The 23,531-nt window shown below is 37.7% G+C and overlaps 1 protein-coding gene across 1 annotated transcript in view; it reads right to left on the bottom strand.

Moving 5' to 3' along the window:
- Positions 1-2,078: 2,078 nt before the first annotated feature.
- Positions 2,079-23,531, bottom strand: part of LOC102845799 (probable lysosomal cobalamin transporter-like) — a 167,070-nt gene continuing 145,617 nt past the window's right edge. The window contains exons 15-16 of the mRNA XM_006899478.1: positions 2,714-2,805; positions 2,079-2,531 (exon numbers count right to left, since the gene is read on the bottom strand). Of these exons, the coding sequence (XP_006899540.1) occupies positions 2,415-2,531; positions 2,714-2,805 (209 nt within the window). The 3' untranslated portion in view covers positions 2,079-2,414. The remainder of the gene's footprint in view (positions 2,532-2,713; positions 2,806-23,531) is intronic.

The following is a 23,531-nucleotide window of genomic DNA, read 5'->3' on the forward strand; positions in this document are numbered from 1 at the left end:
TGTCTATTAAAATTCATAAAAAAGGTAGGGGAGCTCTGGTGGCCTAGTGGCAAGAAGCTGCAACTACAATCCCAGAGGTGCACGGTTCGAATCCACCAGATGCTCTGCCGGGGAAGGAGGGGCAATCTCCTCCTATACCAGTCAGATCTGATTTGACGGTACACGCACACAAAACTTAATTAAAAAAAAAATTCATAAAAAAGGAAAAAAAAAGAAATGCTGATATAACATTCAACCTTGTAGTTAAATCTGTATGACATCTTTTAATTCTTTTCTTAGTATTCATTACTGAACATAGATTTAGTTTGGATGTACATTTTTAAAACTTCACTATATTGACAATCCTCAAAAAATGCTGTTCTAATATACCTTTTTCCACAAGTATAAAACAGTACTTCTTTTTCTGAAACCTTATTAACCATGGCTATTTATTATAATAAAAATTGAAGAAAAAAAGAATGTGAGTTTGGCAATGAGTCACAGGGTTTTGTTTCCTAGTGAACAGAAAAATTATGTTTACAATAAATGGTAGTCTATTAAGTGTGCAATACGATTATGAAAAAAAATTGAAATACTGCAACAATTACCAAGTGTGACAAGAGACATAAAGTGAACGTGCTACTGGAAAAATGATGCTGGAAAAACAAGTAGATTTGTTCCACACAGGGTTACCACAAACTTTCAAACTATCAAAACCAAACTATTTCTGATGCACAATAAAGTGGAATTTAAAAAGAAAATAAGCCTAAAATATAGGCAATAAAGAGGGCAGTCTGATTTTTATGTGCTGTGCTATTTGCCAAAAAAAAGAATATGGGAACAAACATGGTATGCCCAGAAAAACAAATTTCCGTTGCCAATACACTGTATTTGAGGTAATAATTTTGAAATAACAATTTCTAAATGACAACTGCCCAGAAGAAAACAGGCAAAATAAAAATAGATGGGAACAGAATCTTGGGTAAAAAAATAAAACATGAAAGCTGTAAAGATGTGTCCAGAGAGCTAGGGAAAGAAGGAAAAGTACAAAATGGCAAGAAAACTAAGTGAGAAAAGAATAAAGCTGGAGATGATTTATTAAGGCCCAAGTCTTTTTCAGAAACTAATAGAACTTCTAGATCATGATACTTATTTTTATGAGCTCTAATATGCTCAGAATTGATGACTTTAAACTGTGGTATTGGTAGAGTATAGTGAATACACTAAGGATTATTGAAAGAATAAGGAAATCTGTCTTGGACAAAGCGCAGTCAGAATGCTTCTTGAAGGTAAGGATGTGATACCTGGTCTCACATTGGACACGGTATCAGGGGTTCCAGACCAAACATCATGCTTAGTAAAGGACATGGTTAGTGACAATAGGAAGACCTTCAATGAAATGGACCAGCTCAGAGGCTATAAAACAGTGCGCTCAAGCACAGCCGAAACTGTAAGGTTGGGGTAAGACAAGGCAAGTTTAATACCGTTTGAAATAGGGCTGCTATGAGTTGAAACCAACTCGACAGCATCTTACAACAAAAATCTGCTCATGTTAGTTAACATGACATCAGTTATGATAATTTCTTACTATCCAAAATGTGTTTAAATATGTCCTAGAAATATTTGCTTTCACTTTACCTTTTGCAGATTTTAAATCTTTAGAATAAAAAAGTATCTAAAGCCAAAAACCACATGTCATATATTTGAAACAGATTAGTAAATGGATTACATTTCATGATCAGTCGTTCATGGTGATACTCATACATACTGGAATATCAACATTAACAGAATAAATAGTTATAAAACAAAAGCTCTTTAACACAATGTGCACATCTTAACTATTAAATAGACCTGGTAATACTAGTTGGGATTAATATCTGAACATGATAATACATATAATGTCATGGTATTAAAGAACCAAGTAAATAAAAATCTCTAGGAAATCTATAAGTGACACAATGATTATATAATTACAAATAATTTTATGTAAAAAATTAAAAACATATTACATATGGGAGTAACATTTATTTATGAGCTATACTATGAATATTAGCCAATGAGATATAAACACTTTAATTCCACTTAACTCTAGAAACCTAAAGGCACAAATGCAAGTGATTATATCTTTAAAAACAAAGAAGAAGTTGTATGAATTCTGGAAGATTTTAATCAGTCTGACACTATTTTACAATACAGAAAGAAGTTTTCCACAAACATTCCTTCACAAAGCCAACCATTTTATATTTACATAGAATTTTAGTAATTTAAATGTGAATCTATGATACAATGTTATTTATTTCAGAAAACATAAAAAATATAGTTCTTTTAACAGCCATGCTCCCATTTTTTGATGAAAGCTAATTTGCTCATCTTAATGTTAGTTTAACACTTTAAATGCACAACGGGAATTCAGTCAGTGGTAAGACAGAACACTATCAACCAGAATAGGCAGAGGGCTCATCGTCACTTAGGTCTGAATCATCGTCATCTACTCCTTCAATGACTGATTTTTTCCCTTTACAACAGGATACAATTAATCCAATCAAGAAGACCTGTAAATTTAAATAAGATATGTGTTAATTTTCAAATCTAAAATAACCTGGAAAACAATACACTTAAAGTCCAATGGCACTTATGTGATAATATAGTATGTGTATAGGGTGATGGATACAATTAAGTTTATAAGATGTTAAGTGAAGAAATGTCAAATCATCACTAGGACAGCTGTACTTACCCCAAGAAAGGCCCAGTTTCCAAAATAGTATGCAGCACTAAAGAACCAGAATTTGTGAAGGAATAGATATGTCCGGGTAACAGTACACTGATCTATGAAAGCAAATAAAGAACGATGGTGAGACGGTTCCTTTATTAAAACTGAAGGTTGCTACTACATCTTATTTTTATTTTTTTAGTCTCCCAGCCACTCCCATAAGGATTTATAACTTTGGACACTTGACAGAGACGGTGTCATTGAGTAACAGTCAAGTCAATATCCATAGACTGAGAATTTAATAAAATATTTTCAAATATTAATGCAAGAAAACAGTGACAGAAAATGTTCGATAAAGAGGGCCTTGTGATAGAGTGAAACAGTGGTTTGATGAGTTTTGTGGTTTTTAAATAACATCATGAAAAGTGTATTTTCCTTCATCCCCCTTTTTCCTGTCTATGCTAATGGGTTTTTATCGTTTCTAATGTTGTTAACAAAAGCTAATAACCAAGGTCATGAAGTGTTAAGAACAGAACCAAGCCTACATCTGTCTCCAAAGCCTATTAAATACTTCAATATACTGTTAAATTACTAACAAGTAATATTTGTTTTAAAATACTAATGCCAGTAGAATGATAAATCTTAAAAGTTTTAAAAATACTCAACTTATTTGAAATAGAAATATTTTAACCTAAAATGCTACATATGCTTTAAAACAATGATAAAATTTTCTTGATGAATATCAAGGAAAAGAGTTAACAAAGTCATATGCCTTTCAGTGTATTGAGTAATAATTTCCCAGGAATATATAATGCACAGAATATATATATCACACTTTAGAAATATTTTTTAGCTTTTTTATTCTCTTTAAAGAATGCTACTGAAGATAGGGCTATATATTCTCAATAAATAAAATATTATTTACTTCTATCCTTCTTGTTTAAATTTTGTGTTCTAATTAAAAAGAAATGATTTCTTCTTCTCCTTCAAATGTAAGCATTTAAGTGGTGGACTAGTTATTTGAAATAAAGGTTAGACTCCATATTATTGTTATTATGTGTCTCCGCGTTGACTACAACTCATAGCAACTCTATAAACAGCAGATCTGAACCTTGCCCTATCCCATGGCATCCTCACAATCTGCAACATCTCAAGTTTCTTGTTACAGTTACTCTGCCAATCTATCTTGGTGAAGGTCTACTTCTTTTTCTCTGTCTCTCCACTTTTCCCAGCGTGATGTCTTTTTCCAAGGATTGAACCTTCCTGACAACGTACTCAAAGCATGTGAGACAAAGCTTCACCCTCCTTGACTCTAAGCAGAAACCTCGTTGCATTTTCTCCAGGGCAGATTCGTTTTGTTCTTCTAGCAACCCATGGTATATGTAGTACTCTTTACCAACACCAAAAATCAAAAGAATTTGTTGTTGGTGTTATGTGTGGTCAAGTCGTTTGCGACTCATAGCGACCCTATGGACAACAGCCCTAAACCCTGCTCTATCCTGTGCCAATTGGACTGCCTCTGACATACCCATCCTGATTACCCCAGTCACTGAAACAATCCACCTCAGAGAGGGTCTTCCCCTCCTGCACCGTCCCTCCACCCTCCCAAGCATGATATCCCTCTCCAAGGACCTATCTCTCCTTACATGTCCAAAGTATGTCAGACGAAGCCCCAGAATCCTTGCCTCCAAGAAGTAGCCTGGTTTAACCCACTCTAAGATGAATCTGTTTGTTTTCTTGGCAGTCCATAGTATATTCAATACCCTTCTCCAGCACCACAGCTCAAAGGCATCAATTCTCCTTCTATGCTCCCAAGTAGTTGTCCAACTCTCTGATGCATTAACAAGTGATTGCAAAGAGCATGGCCTGTATCAGGCGCACCTTAGTCTTGAGAGAGACACCGTTGCTCTTGAGTACTTTAGAGAGGTCCCTAACAGCAGACTTTCCCATCGCAACATGTTTTTTGATTTCCTGGCTGCTGGTGCCAAGAGTATTGACCGTGGAGCCGAGCAAACTGAAGCTTGTGAACAATCTCAATCTCTTCTTCGCCATACATCGTGATGCTACCAACTGGTCCAGTGTTGAGAATCTTTGTCTTCTTGACATTGAGCCTCAGTCCATACTGAAGGCTGCAGTCCTTGACCCTCTGCAGCAAGTGCCTGAGGTCCTCCTCAGTTTCAGCAAGCACATCTGCATAATGCAGATTGTTAATAGATCTTCCACCAATCCTGACGCCACACTTCTCCTCATAGAGCCCAGCCTCTCGGATAATCTGCTCTGCATACAGGTTGAAACGATATGGAGATAGGACACATCCCTGGCGTACACCCTTCCCAATTTTGAACCATGCAGTATTACCCTGCTCTGTTCTGACAACTGCCTCTTGGTCCAAGTATATGTTTCACATTAGCACAATTAAATGTTCTGGGATTCCCATTCTTCTCAGAGTCAGCCGCAGTTTGTCAAACACCTTTGCATAATCAATGAAACACAGATAGACATTCTTCTGGTATTCCCTGCTTTCAGCTAAGATCCATCTAACATCAGCTACAATATTTCCAGCACCATGACCCCTTCTAAACTTCTGGCAATTCTCTGCTGATGTGCTGCTCCAGACATTTTTGGATAATCTTCAGTAGAATCTTGCTTGCATATGAAATCAATGATATTGTTGCATTGGGAAATTCTGCTGTCAGAAATCTCTTTAAAGAGCAACAATGACAGTTTAAAGACCAAGTTCATCTGCATGGGATTTTCAGTTACTCCTATGTATATGAAAGTTGAACAGTGAACAGAGATAAAAGAAGAATAAGGCCCCAGGAATAGATGGTACACCAATTAACGTCTTTCAGCTAATAGATGCTGCCCTAGATGAGCTCACCAAGTTGTGCCAAGAAATCTGGAGAACAACCACTTGCCAACTGACTGGAAGAGATCTACATTTATTCCCATTCAAAAGAAGGGTGACCCAACAGAGTGTGGAAACTACAGAACAATATCATCGATCTCACATGCAAGCAAGATTCTCCTGAAGATTATCCCAATGCAACACATTTTTTTTAATTTTATCACTGCTGTTATTAGTTTCTTCCAAATACACTCTTTCCATTATTACATTTATCTAAATAAAGACAAAATCTATATGGAAAAGCTTTATTTATTCATTCATTCCTATAGACATAAGTCTATAGGAAAACACTTACTTATTCAAATCATATGTAAAGATTAGCATTAAATTAAGGAAATAAAATTTGTATTCATTATAGATTATAATGAATAATGGCCTCACCCAGAGGGTGTTGTGATGCTAATGAAAAGGCTGTTCAAATCTCCAGCAGTTCAAATGTGTCAACTGCTCTTCAGGAGAAAGACAAGCAGTTGCTTCCTGTTGCAATTTACAACCAGGAAAATCTTATGTTGGATTGCTAAGAGCATTAACCAACCAACTCAGTGGCAATAGGCTTATAGCCACTAACAGACACCCATGTTTGTATATCCATATCCAGAGATCCTATTTCTCTGATTCCCAAAGATGGTGATGCAACAAAATGTGGAAATTAGCAAACAATAGCATTAATATCACATGAAAGCAAAATACTTAAGATTATTTTTAAAATGGCTTTTGGTTGAAATGAAGCAAATTAAAAGAAGTTATATTTTACAATAAAATTTTTATATGAAGAGGGAATACAAAAAACTGAAAATGTAGAGCCTCCACACTTGAGAATACTGCCTTCTTCTCTTCAGTTTCATTTTAAGAACCAAATGAGATTTATCAAGAGATCCATGCACAGTGACAATTGTTGTAGTTGACTGAGTCAAGCATGACTCATAGCAAGTAGTGAACAAAAGGCCTGAAGCCTTTCTATAACTATTATTGTTTCTCAAAGTTCATAGTTTGCAGAGGCACATTGTATAGGAAGTAGATGACACTCCTGCTTCCAAACCTGTCTTAAACTGGGCGCTCCACCACTATATCACTTGATACTCCAGTGGCACAAGGGTCATCATCAAAGCAAACCCAGGTTACGAAAGTACAGCATACTGACAGAAGAATGCTGTACCACTTAGAAGAATGTTCCTCCAAAATATAACAACTTATTTTTAAATACAAAGGACCTCCCTGAGGTCTTGTTAACTCTAAAAAAGAGGCTTAAATAAATAAAAAACAAAAACAAAAACAACCAACCAATATAATATGCTGTTGTTGTCAGGTGCAATTGAGTTGCCTCTGACCTATAGCAACCCTACATATAGCAGCTCTGAACCCTTCCCTGTCCTAAGCCAGTCTCACTAATTCCGGCACACCAACTCCCATTGCCCCAGATACTGTATCAATCCATCTATCTCATCCGGTGTCTTCCTCTCCTGTGCTGTCCATTCACCCTTACAAGCATGATGTCCTCCTCCAAGGACAAATCTCTCTTGGCCATGTGCCCAAAGTATGTGAGATGGAGCTGCTTCAAAATCCTAGCCTCCAATTAGAGAATTGGTTTTACCCTCTCCAAGACAGTTCTATTTGTTTTCTTGGAAGTCCACGGTATTTTCAAGACTCTTCTCCAGCACTACAACTTGAAGGCATCAATTCTTCTGTCATCCTCGGTCATTGTCCAGCTCTCTGAAGTATAACAAGTAATTGTGAAGACCATGACCTGGATTAGGCACAGCTTTGTCTCTAGATGAATAGCGTTGCTCTTCAGCACTCTGGAGAGGTCCCTGACAACAGATTTTCCCAAAGCAATTAATCTTTTGGTTTCCTGACTGCTGGAGTTAAGAGTGCTGATTGTGGAGCCAAGGAAGCTGTTATTGTTATCAACCTCATTCTCTTCTCCATCTATCATGTTGCTGCTAATTGGCACAGTGGTCAGAATCTTTGTTGTCTTCATGTTGAACTTCAATCCATATTGAAGATTACAGTCCTTGACCTTCTGCAGCAAGTGCTTCAGTTCTTCTCCAGTTTCAGCAAGCAAAGTTATATCATCTGCATATTGTAGGTTGTTGAGTCTTTCTCCAGTCTTGATGCCATATTCTTCCCTGCTTCCTGAATGATCTGTTTTGCATACAGATTGAAAAGGTATGGGGACAGGATGCATCCCTGATGCACTCCTTTCCTGACTTTTGAATCATGTAGTATTTCCTTGCTCTGTTCTGAGGAGTGTTTCGTGGTCCAAGTACAGGTTTCACATAAATACAATCAAGTGTTCTGGGATATCCATTTTCCTCAAGGTTAGCCACAATTTATTGTGATTCTCACAGTCAAATGCCTTTTATTACTTATTTTCCTTTGTCTTCTTTAAAATACAACCTAATCCAGAATAAAGAACTTATTTCTAAATAATATGTGCATATGTTATAAACATCTACTCTTAAGATTTTTGTATGTAGAAATAAATATTTAAGGCATTATTATAGCAATTACTTTGTGCATGTTCATTTTTCTGTGTCTACAGTTCGACAAACAGATTTGGTGAAATTCAAATGTTCATGATTCAGTAACAGGACACAGAGTTAAGTGTTAATATACTCAAATAAAATTTAGCATATTGTTTAAATAATGAAGATAAAAGCAGGACAGGAACTTTGTAAAAATTACATATCTATCTATATATTTTGTTTTTTTAAAAAAAGGAGCCCTGGTGGTATAGTAGAACACAAACATGCTAGGCTGCTAACCAAATGGTCAAAGATTTGAATCCACTAGCTGCTCTAAAAGGAGAAAGATGGACAGATCTATATTAGGGTTTGGCAAACTATGACTTGCAGGCTAAATCTGGCCTCCCACTTGGTTTTCTTATTAAAATTTTACTGGAACATAATGACAGCCATTCATTTCTTTATTGTGTATAGCATTTTCCTTACTGGCAATAGCAGAGTTGAGCAGTTGAGACTACGTGACCTACCAAGTCTTTAGAGAAAAAGTTTGCCAATCCATGATTTGTTCAGTAAAATGACTGGACAGGAAAAAGGAATACAGCCCTGACACACACCTTTCCTAATTTTAAACCATGCAGTGTTCTTCAGATAACAGTTTCTTGGTCTAGATCTAGATTTCGTATAAGCATAATTAAGTGTTCTGGGATTTCCAGTCTTCTCAATGTCAGCCATAGTTTGTCATTATCCACACAGTCAAATGCCTTTGCATAGTCAATAAAACACACACAGATATTCTTCTGGAATTCCAGAAATTGAGCCCTGTATAAATTTATCTCTACCACTAATCTGTCAGTTTGTCACCCATTAATGGCTTACATATTGCTGTGCTTCTAGATGCTATGCCGCCAGCATTTCAAACAGAAGAGCCATCCATGGTAGAAAGGCTTAAGAGGAGCTTCTAGACTAACACTGACTAGAAGCAGTGACTGGATACCTTCCTACTGTGACACAAGGGCCCATAAAAACTTACAACAGCAGAACACTGTCAGACAGAGAGCCAGATTAGGATTCAGGCTTGAAGGCACTGAAATTAGGACTACAAAAGGACTGCCTTCTCAAAGTACCTTCTTAACGCTAATTAGGTGTATAGACCATAGCTTTCAGCAAATCAAGGACTTTTATTTGCTAATGCAGCATGACTCAAAATGAGGAGAAACAGCTGAAAGTATACACTAATAACTGGAACATAGAATGTATGAAGTATGAATCCAAGACAACCGGAAACTGCAAAAAATGAAATTGAGCATATAAAAGTATTTAGGTGTCATGGGGTAAAATGACTGGTATTGGCCATTTTTAACTGAAGAGTCATGTGGTTTACTATGTTATGATAATTTAAAGGAGAGTGGTTTACTAGGAAGGACAACTTAAAGAAGAATGGTGTCACATTCATCATCAAAAGAACATTTAAAGATTTGTCCTAAGGTACAGTACTGTCAGTTATGGGGTAATAACCATTGACATACAAGGAAGATCTGTTAATACAACTAATATTCAACAACCACTAACAGCTTCAGCTTGCTTGGCTCCACAATCAACACTCATGGTGCCAGTAGCCAGGAAATCAAAAGATGAATTGCATTGGGAAAATCTTTTGTCAGAGAACTCTCCAGAGTACTGAAGAGCAACAATATCAGTCTAGAGACTAAGATGTGCCTAATCCAAGCCATTTTCTTTCCAATTACTTACGGTGCATCAGAAAGTTGGACAATGAATAAGGATGACAGAAGAAGCAATATTTTTGAGCTGTGGTGCTGGAAAAGAGTACTGAACATACCATGGACTGCTAAGAGAACAAACAGATCTATCCTTGAGGGGGTGAAACCAAGTTGCTCCTTAGGGACAAGGATTTTGAAGCTCTGTCGCACATATTTTGGGCATGTTTCTAGGAAGGACCAGTCCTTGGAGAAGGACATCATGTTTGGAAGGGTGAAGGGACAGCACAGGAGAGTAAGACACTTGATGAGATGGACTGACCCAGTGATTGTGGTAATGAAGGTAGGTGTGTCAGAGACAATAAGATTGGCATAGGATAGAGCAGGGTTGAGAGCTGTTGTATATAGGGTCACTATGAGTCCCAAACAACTTGACAGCACATATCAACAACATCAAAGACGTAGAGAGATTGGAACTCTCATGCCCTGCTGGGGGGAATTTAAAATGGTAAAACCACTGTGGAAAACAGTGTGGACCTTCTTTAGAAAGTTGAAAACAAAAATGCCATTCTACTGTTGTTAGGTGCTGTCGAGCAGAGTATGACTTACAGCTACCCTATAAACAACAAAGCTAAATGCTGTCCTATCCTGTCCCACCCTTATAATCTCTTACAAGTCTGACATTGCTGCAATCAATGTGTCAATCTATCTTGTTGAGGGTAATCCTCTTTTTGGCTGACCCTCCACTTTTCCAAGCATGATGCTGTTCTCCAAGAGACCCTCCTAACAACACTAAAGTAGAGGAGATGAAATGACACCATCCTTGCCTGTAAGGAGCATTCTGGTTGTACTTTCCTCCAAGGCATATATGTTTGTTCTTATGGCTGTTCATGTACTCTAACTCAATAAAATTCATCTTCTTCTTCAATTCTTTTTCAGTCATCCTTATTCACTACCAGCTTTCATATGCCTATCATGCGATTAAAAACCATGGCTTGAATCACACCTTAGTCTTTAAACTGACATTAATGCTCTTTAGGACTTTGGAGAGGCTCCTTGACAGCAGCCTTTCCAAAAGCAATAGGTATTCTGATTTCCTGGTACCAAGGATGTTGACTGTGGATCCAAGTATGATAAAATGCAATGTGAAAAATGGACGATGAATAAAGAAGACAAAAGAAGAACTGACCATTTTGAATTACAGAGATGATGAAGGATACATAAAAACAAATCTGTCTTGGTGGAAGGGCAGCCAGAGTGGTCCGTAAAAACAAGGATACACCACAACAAGATAAAGGTAAACAATCTAATTGAAAAATGGACACAAGATATGAACAGACACTTCACCAAAGAAGACATTCAGATGGCCAACAAGCACATGAAGAAATGTTCAAAATCCTGAGCTCTTAGAGAGATGCAAATCAAAATAACTATGAGGTATCATCTCACCCCAGTAAGACTAGCAAAATTTAACAGAACAGCAAGCAACAAATGCTGGCGAGGTTGTAGAAAAAATGGAACCCTTACTCACTGTTGGTGGAAGTGTAAAATGGTGCAACCACTGTGGAAGGCAGTGTGGCGCTTTCTCAAAAAGTTGCAAATAGAGATACCATTTAACCCAGCAATTCTACTACTGGGAATATACCTCAAAGAGGCCATAACTGACATCCAAGCAGATATATGCACACCAATGTTTATTGTGGCTTTGTTCACAATAGCAAAAGTTGGAACAAACCAACTGCCCATCAACAAACGAATGGATAGAGAAGCTGTGGTATATTCACAAAATGGAAGACTACGCTGCATTGAAATACAAGGAACTCATATATTATTATTAAAAGTGGGTAACTCTGGAGGATATGACACTGAGTGAAATGTCTCAGTCACAAAAGGACAAATATTGCAGAGTGCCACTGTTGTAAAATAGGACTGACAATGGAGTTGGGGTGAGACTGAGAAAGATGGGATAAATAATGTATCCTACACTAAAACAGAGGAGGGAGAAAACTGTTTAAAAGGGATATGTGATTAGGTATTATTGTCATGATAGGAGTCCAGAATGAAGGCTGCACAGTGGAGTGGACCTTGGGGGAGGGACTGTATAACAATGAAAGAATTTTTCTTTTACTTTTCAAAGAGAAGAACAAATTGGGGGAAGGGAGGCAGGGAGAAAAGTGCACCAAGAAATGAATGGAAATCCTCAGTCTCAATCTCTGTAAACTTTGATTAAAATTAATAATAAAAAAAAAGTTTTAAAAATCAAGGATCATACTGAATTGGGAAAATCTATAGCCAATATACTCTTTAAAGAGCTAAAGATCAAGTATATCACTTTAATCACTAAGGCACACCTAACCCCAAGCTTGTTTTAAATGTGAAAGTTAAACAAGGAATAAAGATTACCAAAGGAGCATTGGGGGAAAAACCAAAACAAAACACCCCAAAACACAAGGATTGTAACACTCCTGGGGCATGTTATAAGGAGGGGACAGTTCTTGGAAAAGGACATTAAGCTTGGTAAACAGACGATCTCAGAAAGAGACAAAGACCTTCAATAAGATGGCTTCAGCCAATGACTTCAATAATGGGCTTAAGTACCGTAGAGATTGTGATGACAGGCTGGTGCATGATTAGGCAGAGTTTAGTTCTGAAGTACATATGGTCACCATGAGTTGAAGATGACTTGAAAGCATTTGACAACATACATTTCTCTTAGAGATTCAAAACTAATAGTATCTCAATATAACTGAAGAAGATAGTGAATATCTTCAGAAGATGTCTTAAATTGCTAGAATTATTTAATGTGTTCTTCCAATTAATAACTCTCTAGATTGCTCCTAAAACGATTACAGGTTTAAGAGTCACGTATGCTGACAGCTTTCAAAACAAATGTAGAATAATTATTCCACTATTAAAAAATAAACTATAAATTTATTTAAAAAATCTTATTAAAATTGTTGATGAAAGATGGATCGTGTACATCAAAAATAAAACCTTCCTGTGTAGTCTGTAATGAGTTGTACTGTTAAATGATGAGACTTCTGGTTTGAGTACAACAGTAGCTCTGTGGGAGAAAGATGGGCAACCTCTTTTTGTGTGATTTACAGCCTCCCCAAAACCCAATGGAGGTGTCAGCATGACAATGAGTTTGAATCTTGCCACTTAAGCTTGTAGATTATTAAAAAATATGAAATAAAAGAAAGTACATTTTCATGAACCTTCAACAAAACTTAATTTCTGAATATTAAATATGTTCTTTGTTGATTTAAACTGTTCTTTTCATATAAATGTAAAAGATTAGATCAGAAAAGGGCTCATTTTACATGACTTAGTATATCTATAATTAAACCAAAGTTTGCTTGGTGCTAGAAATTTACACTAGAAGTAACAGGAAAATTTGAAATGTATTTTTTATAGATGATTCTAAAATTAAAAATAAACAGTAAAGATAAATTTTTATTTAAGTTATACTTCTAAATCTAAGTTGCTTAGGGAATTACCTACCAAGCAGTATGATACTAACTTTTCCCCCCAAACTTGTTTGAAAAACCAAATATCTCCATATAGATAGATAAATAGATAGATAGATAGACAGATACAGACACATATACATACACACTGAGTTTTCATGACATTAGTTCCAGTCACCTCAATGTAATAGCATTTTTCACACTTCTTGTAGGTGTTCCTCAATTCCACTCACCCTTTTCTTCCTTTCCCTTTTTCTTCCTGTTCTCTGAATTTATTTGACTAAATGCTATTCTTTTGGTCTCTTAATGACTGCAACTTTTATGTTCAATAAAAGTTCTCCCATTTTGTATGGAAAACACTGTATCAAGAGTATAAATTAAATTTATGAAAAATAAGTAACGTATAATGATGCCAGGCCTGGTATTTAACAACAGTTATCTTCTGTGGTTCCATTCTGGTCCATAGTTGGTAATGTTTGTTTTTTTTAGTGGTAGCTGTTTGAGATCTCATTGTATGAGTTCTTAATATTCAGCATTTTTTTAAGCAAAATAGTTATTCTCCTACTAATTTTCATTGCAATTATTAAGCCTATGAAACATTTCATCTACTACATATTTTCATCTACTCTACAGTTTATGTTCTCACACTTTGATTTAACCTGGCAGTATTCTTTAAAGGGTTTTTAGTTTTCAAGACAGGATCCAATACAAAACCATGCATTACATTTGGTTATCATACATCTTTATTACTGGTGTTTGTATCAAGTCGAAACTGACCATTGCTGAACTTCAGTAGGTTTTCAGAAGCACTAAATCATGTGGGAGGAGACTGCCCAGCCTTCTCCCACAGAACATGTGGTGGATTTGAACTGCATGCCTATAGGATTGCAGGAAAGCTTCTTTCCTATAGAGCACCAGAGCTCCCTACTTTTTTAGCATTCTTCATTCTAACAGTTCTTTAGCCTTACTTTATAAAGATTAACCTTTTTGAAGCATAGAAGCCAATTTTTCAATAGAATGATCCTCAATTTGGGTTATATGGTATTTCTTCATGATTAGATTCACGTTATCCATTTCTGGCTATGTTCTTCCCAATATGTTATACCCTGAGACACATGATACACACCTGCTCATTACATGAATATTAAAAAAAAATTATACAGGTTTTATTCACTTTCTCTAATATATAGTTATCATCTTTCCTCTTACAAATAATAAACAATCGGCTGAGAGACCTTGTAGAGGCTTTAATGTAGTTTTCCTAATTGAGTTTAATTTCAGTTAGAAATGTTCATTTCTAAATATTTTACTTGTGGGAAATCTTAGAAACATGCTAGAATTTCATTCAATAACTTAAAAAAATTCTTGATATTCATCAATATTTTGAGCTTCTATTTTTTTTTTTTAACCTTGGGCATTCTGTAAAATCCAAAATCTGATAATTCCAGAATCAAGCTTATGTAAATCTCTTCCAGCTGTTACTCTCTTTCACAGAGTAGTGTTTCCTTGTGTACTTGAACATCTGACTGATGTGCTCATCAGCGCTTGTTTCTGGAAGCTTCCTGAAATTTAGTGCATTCCTCTAGTGAGGATTTAAACTTACTATTGTCAGGTGCCAAGAGTACTGCCAGCCAGAGATAACAATGAAATTTGCTTTGGGGATATGAATTTGAACTATCAAAAAGCTAGTTTGTGGTTATTATACTTCATAATAGAACTTCCCTTCTGGCTCTTGTAGGCACTAAAGACTAACTTTCCTTACAGCTTTCTAGAAGTAATACGCCTCTTCTCTGATTCATCCTTTCATGATAGTGCCACCCTACAGGGCGAGGGAGGACGACAACTTTCTGAGAAAGTCTACCTCCTATGAAATACTGCCTCTTGGGCAGGCTCTAGAACTGGGCTGTTCAACATGATTAGCCAAAAGTATCTGTGGTTATTTAGCATTAGACAGAGGGTTAGGATATCTGAGAAATGCAATTTTCCATTTTAGTAAATTTAATTTAAAACTGAAGAAGTATATTTTTTTTATTAAATACAATCTTATTGCTTTGATAAAATTAATCTGTAAGAAATACACTGCTAATCCAAAGTTATAACCTCATTGGTGGATCAAATTCACTAGCAATTACACAGGAGAAAGGACAATCTCCTCCTATGAGATTTGTAGCCTCATAAATCCACTAGAGTCAACTGTGAGATGGTTCTGATTGGACGGCAATAAGAAGATAGATCACTTTAACCTTTGAAAATTTAGTATCTGAATTAAGATGTGCTGTAATGTAAAAAATCTTACTATGAAAAAATACCAATATTTATTCTTAAATAAATGCTGAAATAATACTTAGGATGTATTAGTTTAAATTAAGGGGGCTTTGGTGGCCTATTTACTCCATAGGAAGCTGCCCTTCTGTTTTTCCCTGGTGGTTAGAATCCACTGGCTCCACAGGAGAAAGATGGACAGTATCCTCCAGTGTCATTTACAGCCTTGGAAACAGATGGTGTCATCCACATACCTGCCTCAATTACCCCAGTCACTATGTCAATCCATCTCATCTAGGGTATTCCTCTCCTGTGCTGATCTGCCACCTTTCCAAACATTACTTGGTTCTCCAACAACTGGTCCCTCCTGGCAGTTTCAAAATCCTTGCCTCCAAGGAGCAACCTCCTTTCAACCTTCTCTAAGACAGATATGTTTTATTATCTTGGAAGTCCATGGTATGTTCAATACTCTTCTCCAGCACCACAACTCAAAGGCATCAATTCTTCTTCCGTCATCCTTAGTCACTGTCCAGCTCGCTGATACACAGCAAATAATTATGAAGACCATGGCCTGGATTGGGTGCACCTTAGGCTCTAGACTGACATTGTTGTTCATCAGCACTTTAGAGAGATCCCTGGCAGCAGACTTTTCCAATGCAATTCCTCTTTTGATTTGCCGACCGCTGTGCCAAGAGTGTTGATTGTGGATATGAGCAGGATGAAATTGCTAACAATCTCAATCACTTCACCATTTATCAATATGCTGCCAACTGGGCTGGTGGTGAGAATCTTTGTTTTCTTGATGTTAAGTTGCAATCCATATTGAAAACTACAGTTCTTGACTTCCTGCAGCAAAGGCTTTAGGTCCTCGTCAGTTTCGGCAAGCAAGGTTGTGTCATTATGCATAATTCAGGCTGTTGATGAATCTTCCTCCAATCATGATGCCACATTTCACCTCCTGAAGGCCAACTGCCCAAATGATCTGTTTAGCATATAGATTTAAAAAGTATTGAAAAGTGTATTCCTGACACAATCCTTTCATGATTTTGAACCATAAAGTGTTTCCTTGCTCTGTTCTGATGACTGCTTCCTGATCCAGCTATAGATTTTACATGGCACAAATCAAGTGTTCTGGGATTCCCGTCCTTCTCAATGTTAGCCACTAGTTGTTGTGGTTCACACAGTCAACTGCCTTTTGATACTGACTTGATATTTCCATTGGCTAGCCTTGCTCTAGACTTCTTATCCCTCTAATGACCCAACATGATAAATGCCCTCACAACACCACAGTTTAAGCACTCTCCTTAAGTCTTTGATCTGGAGTTCTTTTCTTCATGCAGACCAACGAAGCATCAGAAATACTGAGAATGCTCTGTAAATCACAGACTGCTGGGTCCTACCTAAAGAGGTTCAGATTTAATGGCTTATGGTTGGTGCCTGATAATTTACATCCTTAACAAGACCCCAGGTGATGATGATACTACTAGTCCAACTACGAATCACTTAGTTTTTAGCCTTAACAGGTTTCTAGCCCTTTGATCCTTTTAAGAAGTTTAACATGTTATTCAGAATTTTTTGGGTGGAGGGGAGTTGTGAGGGGCAAGGTGTTTTTAAAATGAAGATCTCTTCAAATATGTAGCCACTCTGGTCCCATCCCAAATAGGTTTCTGCCCCACTACTATATCTAAATAGCTCTTGTCAGAGTCAGCTAATGAACCCCACACAGAGTCCAGTCTAGTCCTCATCTTGCTTAATTTATCCTGACAATATTGGACTTTACTTGAGCCTCAACATCCTGAAAAGCCATGAGAGTTAATGAAATCTCTCCAACTTCATGTGCTAATTAAAAAGAACAATCCTTTCCCACAGGATTTAAGTAAGACTCTTGAATATCCCCTTGTTTAATTGTGTAAAATTCAGACAGACACAAACCCTCCAAATTACCATCTATACTTTATAAATGATTGCTGTTGTGATGTGCTATGAAGTAGACTACGACTTTATGAACAATGGCTCTGAATTTTGCCCTATTCTGAGCCATCTCTGACTCCAGTGCCGTAGTCACTCCCTTTTATAGCCAATCCCTTTCATCTAGCGTCTTCCTTAGTTGAGGAAAATTCCAACTTAAGGAAGGAAAATTTCCAAGTTTAGGGAACTCTATGGGGAAAAAAAGTGTCATTAGGACAGGAGAAAGATTCATTAGCAACCGGCATTATGCGGATGACACAATCCTGGCTCAATGAATGTGTGAACTTGAAGTGCAGGCTACAGAAGATCAAAGATTACAGCTTTAAATATGAATTACATCTCAACATCAAGAAAACAAAAATATGCACCACCAGGATGCATCTAACATCACAGATATGGAGAAAAGACTGAAATTCTCAATGACTTCATCTTACTAGGATCTACAATCAACAAACTTGGGACCAGCAGTCAAAACATCAAAATATGTATTGTGTTAGCAAAGTCTGCTTTCAATTTCAATGGTCTCTCCAAAGTACTGAACAGCAATGATGTCAGTTTGAAGACTGAAGTGTGCCTGATTCAGGCCACAGTTGTTTTTAAAATCACTTGCTATATGCCTGAGAGCTGACAAAGAATAAAGATGACAGAATAAAAATCGATGACTTGAGTTGTGATGTTGAAGAATACTGAATATCCCATGGACCACCAAAAGAACAAACAGATATAATATTTTGGGAAAAGTGCAGGAGGCAAGGATGGTGAAACATCGGCTCACATACTTCGGGCATGTTGCTAGAAGGGAGTTTCCTTGAAAAGAGACATCAGGCTAGGAAAGGTGGAAGGTCAGCAAAAGTGAGGAAGACTCTCAATGGGATACAGTGTTGACTGCAGCAATGGGCTTAAGTACATCAGAAATTATGATGATGGCACAGGACAGGATATGGTTCAGATCATCTGTTCTCTAGGTCACTATGAGTTATACTTGGCTTGATGGCACACAACAACAACAAAATATAAAATTTAAAACAGCTCAGTTGACTCTCTTTAAAAACAATAAACTTTGTCAGAATATATTAAGTAATATAATTTTTAAAAAACTTTAAAAAATATTAAGATAAGCATCCTGTTTAAGATAAACATTCTATTTAGCAGATTACTTTAGCATTAAATGCTTAAACCATTTTAGATATCAATAAATTAAGCAGCTGAACAGAAGATTTCAAAGGGCACCTAAAGAAGACAAAGTATTAAAATGAAATGTGAAAAAGAGCTGGGAACAGAAAATCAAAAGGGCCAAACTTGCTCAGCATTTCTTAAGCTCAAGGAAGTGAAGAACAAATTCAAGCTACGAGTTGTAATAATTAAGGATGCTTTGGGCTGAATATAAAATAATCCAAGAAGAATTAAAAGAAGATGGAAAGATTATAATGAGTCACTGTACCAGAAGGAATTGGCTGACATTGAATAATTTCATGAAACAACTTTTGTGCAAGAGCCTATGGTGATGAAAAAGGTCAAGTTGCTCAAGAATTGGCAAAACACAAGGCCGAAGAATTGATGGCATACCAACTGACATATTTCAACAAAGAGACGTTGCCTTGGATGTGCTAAGTTGTGCCAAGGAATCTGGAGAACAATCATCTGGTTAACTGACTGGAAGAGATCTTTGTTCCCATTCCAAAGAAAGGTGACTCAACAGAGTGTGGAAATTATCGAACAACATCATTACTATCACATATAAGTAAGATTCATCTGAAAATTATCCAAAAACAACTGAAGTTGCACATCAACAAAGAACTGTCAACTGTGCAGGCTGGGCTTAGAAGGGGGTGTGGTACCAGGGATATTATAGCTAATGTTAGATGGATCTTGGCTGAAAGGACAGAGTACTAGAGGAATGTCTATTTATGTTTCATTGACTATGCAAAGGCTGTGTGGATCACAACAAACTGTGGTTGACTCTGAGAAGAATGGGAATCCCAGAACACTTGATTGTGCTTATGTGAAACATATACGTGGACCAGGAGGCAGTCATCAGAACAGAGCAAGGTTCAAAATCAGGAAGGGTGTACATCAGCGATGTGTTCTGCCTCTATACCTTTTCAATCTATACGCAGAACAGATCATCTGGGAGGCTGAGCTGTATGAGGAGGAATATGGCATCAGGATTGGAGGAAGACTCATCAACAATCTGCATTATGCAGATGATACAACTTTTCTTGATAAAACTAAGTAGGACCTGAAGTACTTGCTGCAGACCATTAAGAAATACAGCCTTCAATATCAATTGAAGTTCAACATCAAGAAAACAAAGATTTTGACCAGTGGGCCAATTGGCAGCATCATGATAGACTGTGAAGAGACTGAGATTGTTAACAGCTTTAGTTTGCTTGGCTCCACAATTAGCATCCTTGGTACCAGCAGCCAGGAAATCAAAAGACGAATTTCACTGGGAAAGTTGAAAAACATGTCAGTCTGGAGACTAGGTGTGCCTGATCCAGACTATAGTCTTTGGAATTGCTTGCTATGCAACAGAGAGCTAAAAAATGACAAGGGATGACAGAAAGAGAATTGATGCCTTTAAGCTGTGGTACTGGAAGAGTGTTGAATATACCATGGACAGCCAGAAGAATGAACAGGTTCTTCCTAGAGAGGATAAAGCCAGGCTGCTCCTTGGAGGCAAGGATTCTAAGGCTTTGTCTGACATACTTTGGGCATTTTGTAAGGGGGGGTAGGGTACCAGTAATTGGAGAGGGACATCATTTTTGGAAGGGCAGAGGGACAGAGAAAGAGAGGGAGGCCATTGATGATATAAACTGATAGAGTGACTGGGGTAAGGAGGGAGGTGTGTCAGAGACAATAAGGTTGGCGTTGGCAGGTTTCAGAGCTGTTGTACATAAGGTTGCTTTGAGTCACAGGCAACTGTACAGTACATAACAACAACAACAGCATTTTAGATATATGGCTCTTTTGAGCTCTAAACATTACAAATACTTAAATGCCAGGTTTCAGTAATCTTTCAACAGGAAGATAAATGGAGAAAATACTGAAGCTGTCAAAGATTTCATTTTCACTGCGTCCTCAATCAATTCTGGAAGCAGCAGTAAAGAAATCAAAGTACTGCACTGGCCAAATATCTTGCAAAGGGGCTATTTAAAGTATTAAACCTTCACAACTAAAGTACACCTGACCTAAGTCATGGTATTTTCAAGTGTCTCGTATTTCTATGATAACCAGACAATGGAACATGAAGACCAAAACTAACAGATGTATTTTAATTATTGTCTTGGTATTCTTTACCAAAGATACTGATTATACCAGTATTCTTTACCTCCCAGAAAAAGGAACAATCTGTCTTGAAAGAAGTAAAGTCAGATCACTTCTCAGAATCAAAGATGTAAGATTTGTCTCACAGATTTTGGACATTTAGTGGGTGAGTGCGGTGTTAAGGGTTTCTTGTTCAAAATGGCTTTTTTTTTCCTAGGCACTGGCTCGGACTTTGCCACATGAATGGGCAGGAATATGTGAATAGGGTGTGTAAGCCTATCCACAGGGGGACTAGCTAGTCTCATCACTACTACCAGCAAGATGCAGCAAGAGAATGCAACCTGTCTTTCGGAGCTAGAGAGTCTTGTGGAGCCAGACGTACAGGAGCAGTAGCAGCTGTAGCAGAGAACCAGAGATCTAACATGAGACAGAGCTGAACTTGGGTCCCCATGGAACCAGAGTGAAGAGCCTTTCCCCAAGTTTGCTGGAACCAGAGTGAAGAGCCTTTCCCCAAGTTAGATGGAAGACTGTGGAGGAGGATAAGGGAGTAGAGGCATAATTTGCAGGACTAAGAGTTGCAGAGCAGATTATCCAAGAGGTTGGGCTCTATGAGGAGAATTGTGGCACCAGGATTGGTGGAAGATCTATCAACAATCTGCGTTATGTAGATGACACAACCCTGCTTGCTGAAACTGAGGAGGATCTCATGCACTTGCTGCGAAGGGTCAAGGACTGCAGCCTTCAGTATGGACTGAGGCTCAATGTCAAGAAGACAAAGATTCTCACCACTGGACCAATTGGCAGCATCAGGATGGATGACGAAGAGATTGAGAGTGTTCACAGCTTCAGTATGCTCGGCTCCACAGTCAACACTCTTGACACCAGCAGTCAGGAAATCAAAAAGTGTATCGCGATGGGAAAGTCTGCTGTTAGGGACCTCTCTAAAGTACTCAGGAACAACGGTTTCTCTCTGGAGACTAAAGTGCGCCTGATACAGGCCATGGTATTTGCAATCGCTTGTTATGTATCAGAGAGTTGGACAATGACTAGGGAGGACAGAAGGAGAGTGGATGCTTTTGAGCTGTGGTGCTGGAGAAGGGTACTGAATGTATCATGGACTGCCAGGAAAACAAACAGATTCATCTTGGAGAGGATTAAACCAAGCTACTCCTTGGAGGCAAGGATTCTGGGGCTTCGTCTGACATACTTCGGACATGTTGCCAGGAGGGACGGGTCCTTGGAGAGGGACATCATGCTTGGGAGGGTGGAGGGACAGTGCAGGAGGGGAAGACCCTCTATGAGATGGATTGATTCGGTGACTGTGGTAACCGGGATGGGTGTGTCAGAGGCGGTGCGGTTGGCGCAAGATAGAGCAGGCAGGGTTTAGGGCTGTTGTGCATAGGGTCTCTATGAGTCGCAAACGACTCGATGGCACATAACAACAACAACAACAACAAGAGTTTTGTTACACTGGCCTAAAGTTGCAAAGGTACAGCCTGAGGTGCTTTGTGAGCACATTTTAGAAGCTGTCCTGACTAACTATATCTGCTGCCAACCTGAATTCTAGCCTTTAAGTTTCCTAATACAGTTCTGTGTGGTCTTTGAGCTATTGCAATGGATTCTTGACTCAGCATAGAAGTAAGACTGGTGACAGAATTAGGAGAAAAAGCTATGGGAGTGTGGGAAACACGTACGACCTCATAGAAATTGGCTTTGTGTTGTTGACAGGGACAGTTCTCTTTTGGGGAGTTTGGAAAGGTCAGATATGGCCATCCCCATGTGGCTCTTGTTCTCTCTACAGTGGGGTTAGTCCTTGAAGAAGGACATTAGCAAAAAAAAAACCCCACTTCCTTTTAATTAGATAGACTGACATACTGGCTGCAGCAACGAATCCAAATACCGTAATGGTAGTGTGGACGGCACAGGACAGGGCTTCTGTTAGGAGCTGCTATGAGTTGGGAATATGATGATAACTAACAACAACAGTAATATTTATATGTTTAAGTAATGAAAATCCTATTTGATTCATGTATGAGCAAAGTAACAAGAAAGTAAAATTCCTAAAATCCACTTGATACTGTTAAGAAATATCAAGATAGTTATGAGTAGTTTTCTCAGTGTATTTTCGAGGAGATTTTGTCACCTGTCAAGTGTACCATAACTTTTGTTTTTAACTCTGAAAATTATCTTCCAAAAGTCTATCACTGGCAATACCTCCATAATAAAGGTGTTAACATCAAGTGTCTTAGAGATTAATTTATGCTAAATTTACTCTGATCACTTGGATACACCAAATTATCACAAAGAATACAATGTATTTTTGTGTGTGTGCTGCTGAGATTTCCCAGTTTGTGTTTAATTTCTGAGATTAGTATTGCCATACTAATCCAACAGCATATATACTACCCTATCTCCAATCCTATGTTGTTTAAGCTCATACCCTAATATGCATATCATCTCACCCCGTCAGAATAGTAAAATTTAACAGAACAGCAAGCAAAAAATGCTGGCGAGGTTGTGGAGAAACTGGAACTCTTATTTACTGTTGGTGGGAGTGTAAAATGGTGCAACCACTGTGGAAGGCAGTATGGCGCTTTCTCAAAATGTTGCAAATAGAGATACCATTTGACCCAGCAATTCCACTACTGGGAATATACTGCAAAGAGACTATAACTGACATCCAAGCAGATATACGCACACCAATGTTTATCATGGCTTTGTTCACAATAGCAAGGAGTTGGAAAAAACCTAAGTGCCCATCAACAAATGAATGGATAGAGAAACTGT

This window comes from Elephantulus edwardii, unplaced genomic scaffold (assembly GCF_000299155.1).
Source record: "Elephantulus edwardii isolate Elephantulus edwardi_28Jun2011 unplaced genomic scaffold, EleEdw1.0 scaffold00258, whole genome shotgun sequence".
Taxonomy (NCBI): domain Eukaryota; kingdom Metazoa; phylum Chordata; class Mammalia; order Macroscelidea; family Macroscelididae; genus Elephantulus; species Elephantulus edwardii.